At 41.6% G+C, this 14,374-nt stretch overlaps 1 protein-coding gene across 5 annotated transcripts in view; it reads right to left on the bottom strand.

Annotated features, from left to right (window-relative positions):
* The window catches only part of MOB2 (MOB kinase activator 2), a 112,523-nt gene that overhangs the window by 52,753 nt on the left and 45,396 nt on the right, over nucleotides 1-14,374 (bottom strand). The window contains exons 1-2 of one of the 5 annotated variants that reach the window (XM_080596116.1): nucleotides 12,223-12,259; nucleotides 11,828-11,927 (exon numbers count right to left, since the gene is read on the bottom strand). The exons of 3 other annotated variants lie outside the window; for them this stretch is intronic. In XM_080596116.1, coding sequence (XP_080452242.1) covers nucleotides 11,828-11,927; nucleotides 12,223-12,244 — 122 coding nt within the window. In that variant the 5' untranslated portion in view covers nucleotides 12,245-12,259. Of the gene's footprint in view, nucleotides 1-2,750; nucleotides 3,011-11,827; nucleotides 11,928-12,222; nucleotides 12,260-14,374 lie in introns of those variants that run through there. One more of the 5 variants, XM_080596114.1, reaches the window with a different exon arrangement.

Genomic DNA, 14,374 nt, shown 5'->3' with positions numbered 1-14,374 from the left:
CAAGAAAAATTAAAAGAGTTGTGTTTTTCTGAAAACTGGACCAAGTGTCTGCAGTTTTGAGGTCTATGATGTCTTGTGATGTCCTTATGACATCTAAGACAATACTATTAAACGGAAAAGCAAGCATCTTTATTGCAAACGATGCAAGGGTTTTCACTTAACCCCTCCATCCCAGAAACTGGGCTTCTCCAGTCACCCATCTGGTTGCCTCACCCAAGATACCAGCATCACATCTCCCAGCAACAAGAAGATTAAAACCCAAACCTGGTCACATTTGATAGAGAAGATTAAATGTACAGCTTCTATGATTTAACATTACTAAACGCTTAGCACGACACCACCCTGTCTGATGTGCAGCATGCACGGGACGTTTCGCCCTACATTCTGCAGGTAAATCTGATTGCTTCAAGGTACTCCCGTTTGGCTGTACAAACCACCTGCTCTTCTCTTTCTTAACTAACAGAAGCTGGCGGTTCTCATGCTGTATATTGCAAACAGCCGCCCCGCTGCCCCTATGCCCCTGCCGTGCGCAGATACCTGGGGCAGCCGTCGCGTGTCGGCCCTGCAGCATTCCAAAGCACTGAGCTCCCCTCGCCCGGCGTGACCTGCGCGACAGGGTGCCGCTCCACCTGGCAAGAGGAACGCGCTGTCCCAAACAAAAAACCTAAAGATCAAAACAAGCCTTTCTGCTGACGTGCCAAAAGTCGAGGCTGAACAGGAAAACACATTTGAAGCTCTTTTTTTCCATTACCTTGCATTATTAAACTATCTAGGCAAGAGATAAACATAAAAGGAATTTCTTTAATTAGATAAATTCACTCCTCAGCATCTGCTGTTTAACAGAGCAAAGTACATCAGCATGTTAGAATCAGATAATATTGCAGTATCCCACAAACTCACGGTTGAAGCTTCTTTTTCATGCAAACATTTGGGTGCCACTGGTTTTCACTCACTGTAATACAACGCTTCCAGTTAAATGATTGCCATAAAATGTAATGCCAGGTATGCACTGGGCCACAAGTGAAATTCCTTAAAATGATTATGCAGCATCTTGCAAGTTAGAACAAGGCCCAACAGATGCACAGGGTGATCTTGCACAACTTATTTCCCGTAGGTTCTATACCATGCATGCATCCATTTTTAATAAACCTCAAATCAATTAAAGACTGTGCTTCCTGTGTGCAACTAAAACCTAAAAAATGCCTTGAACAAACACTATATACCCTAAATTTTGCATTTCAGCAACTTTAATTAAGTAACTCTCTAAATTAAGATAATCTCTCAGAGGGTCAAAAACCTACGCCACAACAAAACACTAACAAATACCAGTATATTGTTAACCTTCATCTACTGCAAACTCAGCCCCACTGAGTGACAAGCTCAGCTTACAGCGTAAAACCAAAGACTGCAAGACAGTAACTTTCAATTATGTTTGACTTTGTATACAGATAGTGGAATTATTACAGTTATTAAAAATGTTAAGGATAAGTCAAGAAAATGTTAGTATCCATCTACTTTGCTATTAAAAAACTAACAGGCTTCTATTTTCTTAAAAATCAAATTTAAGCACGTATCAGCAAAGGTCCTTTTTAAGTGGCCTTCTGCAAGCCAGTGCTGGCAAAAACAGTGCAGACTAGCTGAACACCACTACCAAATATTTCTGACCTGATCTGCTTGCACACCTACATCTCTTGTGCAGAGGCTGCCAACCTGCCGTGCAAGGGGCGATGAGTTTCCAGCCAGCAGGCACTTCTGTGCTCGGCTCCACGCTGTGCGCTGGAGTATACCTGGGCTCCTCAGGGATGAAGCACTAAGCCAGTTGCACCATGAAGCATTTATCACAGCGCTTACTCATTACGGGTGGTTAAAAGCAGCAAAGTGAAACGCCACTCGAGGACTAACACCGTTCTTCATTTGTCAGGTTACCAGCCAGACAGTTAACACAGCGGTGTGAAGTACAAGTCCCCTTTGGATCAGGTATGCTGTGCTGAGGAATAAAGCCTGCATCATCTGAACACATAACATGCTTCTGCATCAGTAGCTGCATCAGTAGCATCAAATGCAATTATAAAAAATATTTTCACCTAAAAATTCTGATTTCAGTTATTACAAAAAAGTTAAGATTCCTCAAACAAGAAATAACTAATTTGTTCTTTACAAGAACGTTATATTCTCTGTTATTGAAGGGATTTAACAGCAGAGAAAAGCAGGATTTTTAAAACTACAAAACTCATAATGTTATCTCAGAGTGCTTTTGAGTACTTGAAGCTACTTAAACTGATTTCTAGACAGACTAAATTTAAAGTCACCTGTGTTCACTATCAAGGGAGCATCACATTTAATGAGTGTAGCCCTTGTTTGTATCAAGAGCCTGGGCTGCTTGCTGGCAAGCACTTAAACTAATTACCATGGGCATCGCTTCAGGAATCACACAGTTCCTAGTGCTTTGGTGCTTTTACCGAGCAGAAGCTTCTCCCACTCTTAGATCAGATCCCTCTCATATCATCACCACACAGGCAGCCCTAGCCCCCCTCCCAACACACACTTTAATAGCAAATCTAACCAAAAGCTACAAAAAGCAAGCTAAACAAGCTGCACATTTCATACACTGCAATCCTTTGTCATTTCTGAAGCGGAACACTTGGTTGCTATTTCACAGACCCCATCACTAGAAAGAAAAATAAAAGGCTTCCGTTTTCGTGCAGCTTTAATGAGGAAGATTCAAAAAGAGGATGCAGGCTTTTTCTTACCCGTTCAGCGTGTATGAACCATTCCTCTTGAGCCTCATACTTGCAGATAAGAATCTGAGGAAAAAATCCAGACTGAGGAGGTTTGTCCTCTGCTGGAGCAGAATACAGGCACCTGTTTGGTGGCTGTGCCTTTTGCTAATCAGGGGATCTCTTTCCTGTTTCTCTGAGTCATCAGCAAGGAACAATGAGAAACTGCCATTGGAGCCAATTAGCAGGAAGCCCAGAGGAAACTGCCCGCAACCCATCGAGGGTCTGGAGGTGTAAAGCGGCCCCAGCCCACCTCCCACAGCATCTCCACCAGGAAAAAGCAGCAGAGACATGGAGAAAAGTGGTTTTTTTTTTTTGTTTTTTTTTTTTTTAAATACAAGGTATGTAACCACCCTGCTTTTGCAACAATAAACCTCGTAAAAACTGTGTTTTATTGGTGAGCCGCTCTTCCAATTAGTCTGAGAGCAGCTTCAGACAAAAATCCCTCCTCCTCACAAGCCCAGCTGCGACTATCGCTCCAGTATTCATCACTACCTTCACAGCACAATGCACCTAAGCCAGCCCTAAATAACAAACATTCAGCCTTCTGCTCCCCCCCCCCCCCCCAATACCAAGCTGGACGCTACACACGTGGAAACGGACACACCACCCGTGGTTAAAGGCTCTTCCCCCACCCCCCACCCCCCCCATAGAAAGGTAAAACCAGCACATGTGTGACTGAAGTCACACTCGAACACTGCAGAGAAAAATATCCTCTAGCAGCCCAGTGTAGTCCTGGGCAGGCTGCTCTGCATAAATCACCCGGTCACGCTGTCTCCGATCAGGCTGTTTCGCTCCCTTTTCTGTTCCACCTACCGATCCCAGATAGCTGGGAACAAAGCAGCTGTGCAGCTCCACGCCTGGGCCAGAGGTACGGACCTACCCCACGGGGCACAAATTCATCCAGGTCATTATTGATCAGGTGCTGTGAGCAAATCAACACTCAAGTAATAAATCGCATGAAAAATGTTTTTAAAAATGAAAATTGAGATGATTCACTTGTGGCCTGGATAAAACTACTCTAGGATAGTGGGCAAACAACATGCTAGCCAAATGTAAAGACTGAATATTTACTACCTAAACAGGGGGAAGCAATGTGTAGGGGCACAAAAAACTCCAACCTGAGTACAATGGTACTTGATTTTGCCCAAATGACTCAAGACACTGTGTTTATCGAACTGTGAATTTTCATCCTGATCCTGTCTTTGCGCTGTCCTTTCAGAGCTGTCATTTGAAAACACAGGTTTTAAAAAAAGGCAGCCTAAAAAGTAGAAGTGCTCCATTTCTTTCTAGATGCCAGATACCATACAGGCAGGAGTGTTGATCCGTACCAATATAGGGACTGATTAGATCACAAATGCTGACAGAAAACAAGGTTACAAGGGATTACGGGCTTGGAGAAGGAATCAACAATATCATACCTTGCTAACAAGACAATGAGACTGAGCTGTACAAGCATGCTAATTTTGCAAGATAGAAAGCAATTCTCAGCATCTATCTGGCCTCATCTAGAGCACCAGGTCCAACCCTTGGCACCCTAGTTGAAGACAGATGTAGAATTAGCTGGAGCCCAGGGGCACCAATATGGAATTTATCCACCCCAAAGATGAGAAAACCAATGGAGGAAAACAATGTAACTCCTCCTCCCAGGAATGTAAAACAATAAGAGAAAGGAAACAAAATGTTCTTCCTGCTCTATCCATCATACAGGGACTTGAATTAAACAAGAAACAAACCAGGTTAGTGTTACAATGTTGTTTTTCTTTTAAGTACAGGAATAGATCCAGAGTTTCCATTATTGCAGGCCCTTGAGATGATGTCGCTCCAGAGCTGGGGATTAACTAGGTGACCTCTACAGGTCTCACTCAGCCCTAGCTTTCTATGATTTGCTCCTATTACTGGATGGAAGAAAGAAAGAAAATTGTGCTGTGTAACCACATGAGGCAAACTAGCTCAAGTCAAAGCAGACTACAGCATGCTTCAGACTTTTTTTTCCCCCTCAAAAAAAAAATTATACTGTCCAGGACTGCCAAGACGTGCAATGCATTACCACCACAGCAGTAGCAGCACTCTGCTTTTACCATACATCATGGGAAAGCGTTCCACTTCACATCCTTCCCAACCAGCAGCTTTGCAGAGCTCCTACCCTTGTCTCGGCTGGAACCAAGACCTGATTCCTCACGTCATGGTGGCCAGGCCCTGCTGTCCCTCACCAGGGAGCGAAGATGCAGCGTGGCTGCAGAGGACCAAGAAGTTCGACGCCTGCAGGCAGCTACCTACCTACCGGTGCTGGATGAAGCGGAGACATGTTCTGGGAAGCATATCAAAGAGAACTAGGATGATTTACTTCATTAATAATTTGGACAAGAAAAAATAGTTAAAGTTAAAAAGTCAAAATAATTATGTTAAAATCTTTTATAAATTCTAAAAGTCAACCCAAAACTTCAGTTTTCTTTTTGGAAGCAAAGATTCCTGGGGAAGCCCTTTGGAGAGGGGCTTTTAAACCCAGGCTCAGAATAGGGTCTTCAGGTTTTGATGGAAAAGATCATGCCCTGCTCAGAAGGTGCATCTGACAGTACAATTAAAAGTTATATGCCACTGGTTTTTGGATGCATGCTAATTTGCATTGGAAGTGCTCTAGCAATACAGAACACAGGAGTTAACAGAAGGGGGTATCCGATGACTATTAAGTAATAGCAATTGAGTGCTACTTGTAAACTGGAATATCACAACTTTTGTAATTAAAAAGGGACCTTTCCCCAGTGTTATTGCCTTTTAAGCCCCTGTCTGGATGCACAATGCAAATGATTTACCCGCTGATTTTATGAGCATGTTGTTTTTACTGGCTACCCGATTTCTTAAAAATAAATTTCAGTGTTCTGTTGCTGCAAGTAGCTGCTGTTTTTTCCAAAGTCTGCTTCTGCCCAAACACATCAATGCTTTTTCCTTTTTCACTCCCCCATGCTCTTTCAAGGATTACAGCAGCACAAGGGTATGTGTTCTTTAACATCTCCATCTGAAAACTATTATAAGAAACCAGCAACTAAATATAAACCCTCCAATCAGAGCCTGAGCCAGCCACACTGATGCTGGGATCCCAAAATGCTATCATGGACAAAAGCACTTACCACAGAAACACAGCAAAAGTCTACTTGCCAACAGAACGGCTTCAGAAACAATGAATTCCTGCTTCAGAGAGGTCTTCTGGAGAAATGCAGTTGGTTAACAAAGATGAAAAAACTTATTTTTGGTCACCATAAAAAATCAGGACAATAAACTTGCTGAAGTTGGCCACTCTATGGTGAAGCAATACGCTACACACATTATCTCCTACAGTATTTTCAATTAGCTGCACCTAAAGTAATACTTTTCTCCCCTCTCTCTACACGTACACATTCCAGAAAACACACACAAGCTGAATCACCATTACTGCTGCAAAAACATATGGGAGGAGGGAAAGTATCTTCACATCTCCTCAAGGTCCCTTCTGACAAATAAAACATTCTTAACAGTCCACTTCTTTTTTATTCCTTTCTCCAAGCAGCATCTATCAATCTTATCATGGATTATTTGCTCCCAGGCTAAACATTCATCCCATTACTGCTCTGCTTCTGTGGGGAATTTCAACTGGACCATTTGGCCCAGTTGTTCTAGAAGTTAGCTCAAATACAGTTCTTTAGATAAGAGAAATTAGTATGGATGATCTACCATGTTCAGCCGTCTCCCAGCCACTTGCTACTTTGCAAACAGCATTGAAAGGCCTCTGTTTCAATTACTATGAAAAAATTCTCCATTTAATAAGGAAATGTACATGTCAAATAAAAAGCTGGGTACAGAAGAGAATAGCTAGCCCGCTACTACTTGGAAAGGATTACGGTACACTCAGAGCTTAATTATTCATCTGGGAGACGTTCTGCATATGAATGAAACATCTTTCTACATCTAAAAAAGAAACACTCAGTAGCAACCTCAGTTATCCACATCTGGTCAGGAAAGAGAGGAGACAGTGTGCCCATATGTACCCTGTTTTCCAGGGTCATGGCTTTTTCATGTGTGTTAAAGTTACTTGCACAGCATGGAGTGTTATTTTATACATGTATCCTTGACCCATCCCACCCAATGTTTTTGAGGAATTCTATTTGAATTTGGCATACAGCCCACTATTAAAGAGAATAACTTACCCCATCTGGAAAAGACCTACCAACCTAATATTTCGTCTTTATCTCCTGCTGTCCTGCATCGCAATTTGCACCTAAGGGCTGGCCAAATCAATTCGTGAGAGAAACGGTAAAACGCTGAATTGTTAGAAGAAGCAGGTTTGAGTCTACATTTCTGGTCTGACTGTACACTTGCAACACTTTGTATTAGTTCATGTATCATACGGGGCACCAAACAGCGGGTCAGTTAGGCTCATTTCACTTGTACTTCACTACTGAGCTAATTCAGGCTTAATTTAAACACTATTATTAGAGAAGCAAGCAAACATCAATTGCTGTTAGATAGGGAATGAAGAAGTAAGCAACCTTTACTAAGAGAAGAAGAACAGGGAAGTTTACTCTAAGACATAGCTGGAAACATTTTTCCCAAATTCTGCTAACTCATCCTGCACATGCAGATAGCGCTGCCTCAGCTTCAGAGCTGAAGGTACTCCTTTGCCAAAGCTGTTAAGAAATCTGATTTCAGTGGGGGTTTTGGTTTAGTATTGAAGAATAAGCCCAGTGTGAGGCTATTACAATGGTCAATAAACAAATGAAAGCCACATCACGTTCCCTGCATGCAAACAGAAAGCCATAACAGGAGGAGTCTTCAATTTACTTCGAAGAAGAGATTTGTATTTTTAGTGAATACAACAGCCAGTCCCGAATTAAGACAAAGATGACAGTGGCACTGAAAGGGTTATTGCAAGCCCTTCATAATATGCCAAACAGGACAGTGTTGGAGAAAGTTACAGAACTGAAATAACAGAAAAGCAATCCGCCTGGAAACGGAAAAGGGTGGGTGAGCAGTCTCTACCGGACGAGGGCAAAAGCCAGGGTTTATAAATTTAGAAAAAATACACGCCCACACAAAACCTCTCAAGTAAGAGGATAAAAAAAAGACATTTTACAAGGCTTTTATATAAATTTTGCCTAATCATTCTTAATGGACATCTGCCCATGGCTTAATACAGGAAAGAACAAGCTTTCAGCGTGTGCCAAACTGTCTGAAACACAAACCTTTGGCACGCCGCCTGCTTTGATCCCCCTTTTGGGCAGTTTCCTGGAGGCAGGTTTAGAGCAAATGAACATTGACACAGCGCTCTTTGGAAGGGCTGTCCAGAAGAGTTAATGAAATGCAAGTTTGGTATCAGACTGCACGGTGCTTAATTGCGTTGTTTTTAACCTTTTAAATGATACCTGGTTTTTAAAAACGGATGCAGCTTGATAGAATTTAATAATAAGTTTGTGTTAATGAGAGGTCCTTGCACAGGGTTATCATAAAATACCGTGGCCAAATGAATTTTTGAGTGAAAGTTGCCCTGCTTTGTGCAGATGGGCATGAAGACCAGCCACAGGGACAAGAGCCATTTATACAACTGTGGCAAATGGCTTGAGAGCATGAAGACCCCCATTCAGATCAGTCCACAGACCTCGTCCATCTCAAAGGAAGGCTCATGGAGCAAAATAAATAGCACGAGAAGATTGATGTTCTTGGCAAAAGCCGTGAGCAGGTAATTTAGAGCAGGCACTGCCCCTTCAGCCCAAGAACAGGAAACAACTGTGTGACTTACCAAACGCCCCACCCAAGAAGTCCCAGCCGGTATAAAAGCCTCTGCTGCAAAATTTAGCTAATGATACAATCCAGGAGAAGTCTGGAAGCACCACAGAGGGAGAACAGGAGAGAAATTTCTGAGAAAGAGGCTTTAGCTAAAATTAACTACACCAGATCAGACACGTACGAATCCCTGAAGCCTATAAAACAAGCAGAAAGAAAAATAGTAAGTTTTCTACTGCATTCCTCACCTCTTTCCTTTTCTTTTTCTCTTTAATTTAGCTAAGTGGTCTCACACTAAGGTGCTAAACTCTGCAAGCAATTTTTCTATTAAAAGAAGTTTAACACTGGATTGTTTTTGTTAATAAGGAAACTACCCAAATTCCAATACAAACGGCTGCTATTTCACAAGTAACACTATTAGTACATAGATCCTTTAACAAAGGAAAGGAAGTAAAATTCTTTAAATATTACGAAAGGGCTGTAATTTTCATCGAATATAGAACAATTATAAGTAAGAGTTATCAGGAACTACAATCAAATAACAGGGACAAAATTTATTAGAGACACCGCATGCCATACATGGATTAGTGAATACAACAGGTATGTACACAGTTGTATGCTCAGACACTGAAATGTTTATTTGAAACAAATCAAAATTATCAGGCCCTTTCTCTCCGAATCTCATTTTAAATTTGATTATGAACTTGCTTTGCACATCCTCCCCAGTGTCCTCAAAGAGTCATTCATCTCTTTTATTACTGTCCTTGCTGCTTCGTGGACTAACGGGATCTAGAATGGCATTTGAGCTGCATCAAATACCAAAGACAATGGCCATACCTGTTCTAAATTGTGTGCTGGAGGTAGGTTCCTGCAGGGAAGTTGCTTCTACCAGCACCAGCAGAATGTTAATCACATTGTCACCACTGACATTTCAGATTTAGCTATTATTTAAGTGAATCCAACAGTCTAGCTCTGAGTTTGTGCTTACTCACAAACTTGCAGTAAACTCATTTAAACCTGAAAACACCGAAAGCATTACTTTAGAACTCACAGAGATTAGAATTTGTGTCTTTCTCAGGAAAAACAGGTTATCAAGCACAAACCTAAACAAATGAATGCCTCTGAAACCATGCGATATACTCAGCCTTGGCCAAATGTGAGTTATGTGCTCCCCCAAAACAGGGAACCAAAGATAAACCACAAAAACTGTAAAGCCAAACACATAGCACAGGAGACAACTATGACCAGAAGCTTTAATCTAATCCTTCAGTTACTGACTGGTATGGAAAGAAAAGAGAAGTGGAAAACCAAGCATTGCAGAATAAATTCTGATCATAAAAACATCATCCTGCATTACCAGAGTCACTTATCAGACACGCTTTAGATGACATACTTTCAGAGAGAAGAGAATTAATCGACCACCTCAGAACAAATAGAAGCAGCTTTGTGTTCAGATTCTTCTGTACTTCTAAATTAATGCACGTACTGAAATGGCCTCTCAGAAATTACATGCACAGTGAAAAAATAACCCGCATGTCAATGGTGAAGTCAGCAACATAAATCACTTAAACACTGGCTTTTTAGGCAATTCTAGCAAAGTCCTAGCCAAAATGGACTTCAGCTGCTATTATTCATACTTTCACAAGATCCTAAATGTTCAACAAAAAGAGTCCTTGTAGACATACGCATAACCTTAGTCATCCATCCGTCAGGGAAAGGAAAGACTACTTCACTCAAGACAGTCTGTACCTCATAGTTGAGGATATCTGGGCGACGAAGGTGGTGAAGGGCCTAGAGGGTAAGACGTATGAGGAGCGGCTGAGGTCATTGGGCCTGTTCAGCCTGGAGAAGAGGAGGCTGAGGGGGGACCTCATCGCAGTCTACAACTTCCTCGCGAGAGGGAGTGGACAGGCAGGCACTGACCTATTCTCTGTTATCACCAGTGACAGGATCCGTGGGAACGGTGTGAAGCTGAGGCAGGGGAAGTTTAGGCTGGACATCAGGAAGAGGTTTCTTCACCGAGAGGGTGGTCGCACACTGGAACAGGCTCCCCAGTGAAGTAGTCACTGCACCAAGCCTGTCTGAATTTAAGAAGAGATTGGACTGTGCACTCAGTCACATGGTCTAAACTTTTGGGCAGACCTGTGTGGTGCCAGGAGTTGGACTTGATGATCCTTATGTGTCCCTTCCAACTCGGGATATTCTATGATTCTATGAGGTGAGCATTAACTAAGATCTACACAGCACGTTGGAAAAAAGTGTTCAATCCCTGTTACCTGGGTCCCCTCAGTGATTGTTACAGCCATAAGATCGGACAAAAACAGGAGGAAACAGCTAAAAAGTGGAGCAAATAAAAGGAAACAGTTTGGAAAGGGAATGAAAATCTCACTGCTGTTTCTGTCCTTCTACATTACCAAGGACAAGACATACAGGGACATACAGGGTACTATCTGTACTGTGCATTTTCATCGTATTAGCTAAGGCACAGCAGTGAATGTGAAATAAAACTAGTAAGACCAGGATACAATACTGGAGTTTCAGCTTCAGAGGCCTGGGAGCTTTAAATGCTATGCTCCCCAACATACAGGTCAAGACCACGAATTAAGAGTCTGCCTGCATCTAAATCAGGTCAAAGCTGCCTCATCTTCCACACGAGGTCAGATTCCAGGGGAACGACATTTTACAGAAGATTTCAGTGAAAGACAGTCTTCAGCTTTGGCATTGCAGATTCCCAACATGTAAAACAGCAACAACTATGCTTTGGGAACCACTCTGACAGCCAGGAACTGAAAAGACACAAAGTTTTACTAGTTGAAGCGATTCATGGACAGCCAAGCACCAAATGAAAGAATAACATAATTCAGAAGACCCCGGCTCCCGATTCAAACCTCACTGCTTAGGCCTGGTGCCTTTCAAAACACCTCGTACATGGCAGAAGCTACACGTCAGTTCTGAACAGCCGCCCTTCTGTCATCTGTGCACAGGCATGTACTTTCTTTAAAGATTTCATTGACCAAGGAACTCAGTTGGGGACACAAATTCATAGCCTTATCACTAGATTCTTGCTTTTTATTTTGAGACATGAGAATGGTAAAATATAAGAATTACTGTCACCATTAAATTCCATCAAAACTGCACAGCTGCTGCCTGGTCACATTTCTGATTTTATAGACTTCCCCTGAGAAGTAACCCACCTATTTTATGCAGCAGGAAAACCTGTAACACAAAGCAATCCCTCAGTCTTGAGTAACACAGCATCACATCCTTACACACATGTCTCAGAATCTAGACCTTACGTGTCTTTGAAGATATGACAGCACACTACTTCAGTAGCCAACAGTTGATCTGGGAGAACAAAGCAAAGTAATCCTCTTTGGCGAATAAAATATCTTCTTCCTGGCAAAAGATAAAGCAACTCTAATGGGAAAAGCAGAAATTCTAAACTATCACCAGAATTTTTATCCTTTTACTGCACCACTGCCCAGAAGGACAACAGCCGTCAGCAACTTAAGAGTGGCTGAGCTTCCTGCAAAGACCCAGGTTAGATGAGAGAACTGGCAAAAAACAAACAAACAAACAAAAAAAAAAAAACATGGAGGAACTGAAACACAACTATAACACAGCTTCATTAACGACTGCGGGTGAAACACAGACCTGACTAGGCACATACTTTGAAGATGAGGACCAGTACCTGGGTGAGCAGTTCCTGCCATGCACGTGCCCTTTTATAAGGATTTCAGCTTGCACACTGGAGATTTAACCTAGATCTTGGCTTTATAAAGCGCACTGTTAGGGTCACAGGAACAGAGCTATTAGTTTGCATTCATAGTTTAGCAGAAGAATGAATTCAAAAGCCAGTCATTAAACCTACTCTAAACAGAATTTCTTGATATGGTCAAAAAAGGGCAAAAGGAAGCCTGGCCAGCAAATTGAGAGAAGGTAAGAGGGAAAAAATTATCCTTATATGCTATTCTGGAATATCTATTATTATATTATCTATATGCTATTATTTATTAGGCTCTTTTTTTTAGTTTATTGTTTTGTAATTAAAGTTATTAAACTACAGTAATAAGCACAGCCTTGCCTATACTGCTGTGAACAGGATACAATAAAAAGCTACACTAATTAGCAAACGATTTTCAAAGGTCAATTATCTCATCATTAGCAAAGCCATTTACATCTCTGCAATGTGGAATATTCTCCAATTTTAGAAAGTGAAAAGGGATAAAAATGGATTAAATTGCTTGAGGCCACATAGCACAGTGTCTTGCTGAATAAGAGTTTAGTTGGGCAGAAGCCTGAGCAGCTCCTAACGCAGCGTTTCCACACTGCCCTTGCCCAGCTGATACTTAACTTCTGTCAGATGTTTAAGGAGACAGAACAAGCTTCTCCACCAAGAAATATCAGCATTTACATATACTGTGACTACATCTCCTCTCTTTACCTTCAAAAAAAAAGTAAAAGACCAATTAACAGAATGTATATGGCTGGATCTTGGCATTCACATCATTTAAAAATAAGTAAAAGCATAATCACCAGCTATACCTGTCATGTCTAGAAGCAAAAGCAAAAAAAATACACACAGAAGCTGTCCTAATTCTCTTCTAATTCAATTCACAAAACCTTAAACAGTATGTTTACTGTAGTAGTCAGAACAACTTTTAAGGGGTATCACCAGTGTAATAACTAAGACTTTTCCCTGCATTTTCAGCCACGTTACACCTCCAAAAAGATGTACGTTAAAGATATTTTGAGCATGCACCATCAAGCAGCTCAAGTTCCAAAACGCAACAGTTAGACCGCAGCCTTTAAGTCAGCCTTGCTGAACATACAGATTGTGAGCCAGTTTTTCCGTGCTACATTATCATACCATTTTCTTCCCTCCAAAAGAGAGATTTGGTATGTTTCCTGTGAGTAACATTGAAAAGTAACTTCTGTGTTGCGAAACCCTAATGTCCACAAATCCTGGGAGCACATACAATTTAGTGATCTATGATGGACCCCTGCCACCTGAGCTGGCACTGCTACTACGCTGTTTCAGTGTGAAATGCCAGCATCTCTGCCATGGCATTTGCTCTGCTAGCCTCGACAAGCAAGCTAGGCAAAGAGGACTGCTGGGTTCAGCTCCAGGTGATGAAAGGAGGAATGCTCTAAGTGGAAATCTGTCCGTCTCCAACAGAGCACGTACAGATCCTCATCTTTTTTTCCAGCTACTCCAAACGTCTTAAGAAAAATCCTGAAAAAGCTCAGCACAGCCCTCTACTTCTGATTCAATTCAGACCCCAAAGAGTCACCATAGCAGTGACCACTGCATTCCCAGCAAGGCTACTCACGTTTGTACTGATAGCACCTATGAGCATCGTGCTTTAACCCCACACACTATTTACAAATCACCTTGCACACCAACAGCCCCAAACCCCGTTTCTTATTTTAAAACTTCATCTAGATTGTCATTCAGAAGATCATTCCTGTTTCATTTCTTTTCCTTCTGACAACTAGTTCAATGGAAAAATTATACTCTGTTGATAAATACCACTGGGCTCCCCACATCCTAGTACAGCATTGAATTATCTGCTTGTTTTAGAATCAAAAAACCTCAACACATTGCCATAATGTACGATAAAGCTCAGCTCTGAGCAGTGGAAGCTAGAGAGGGATATTATTGCACATTTGCTATTGACCTTCATAAACATACTCATTTCAAATTTAAATGACAAAAAACTTCTGTGTTGAAAAACTGAGTATTTTCAGCTATTTGTGAATCATTACCAGAGCACTAGCCAGTTTTCATCCTATACCAGAGGTAAGGAGTTGGAGTTCTTACAAAGCTTTGTTACAGGGTG

Source organism: Anser brachyrhynchus (assembly GCF_964034855.1).
Source record: "Anser brachyrhynchus genome assembly, chromosome: 5".
NCBI classification, from domain to species: Eukaryota; Metazoa; Chordata; class Aves; order Anseriformes; family Anatidae; genus Anser; species Anser brachyrhynchus.
Note: the sequence above shows the minus strand (reverse complement) of the source record. Positions and strands in the feature narration are given on the sequence as shown.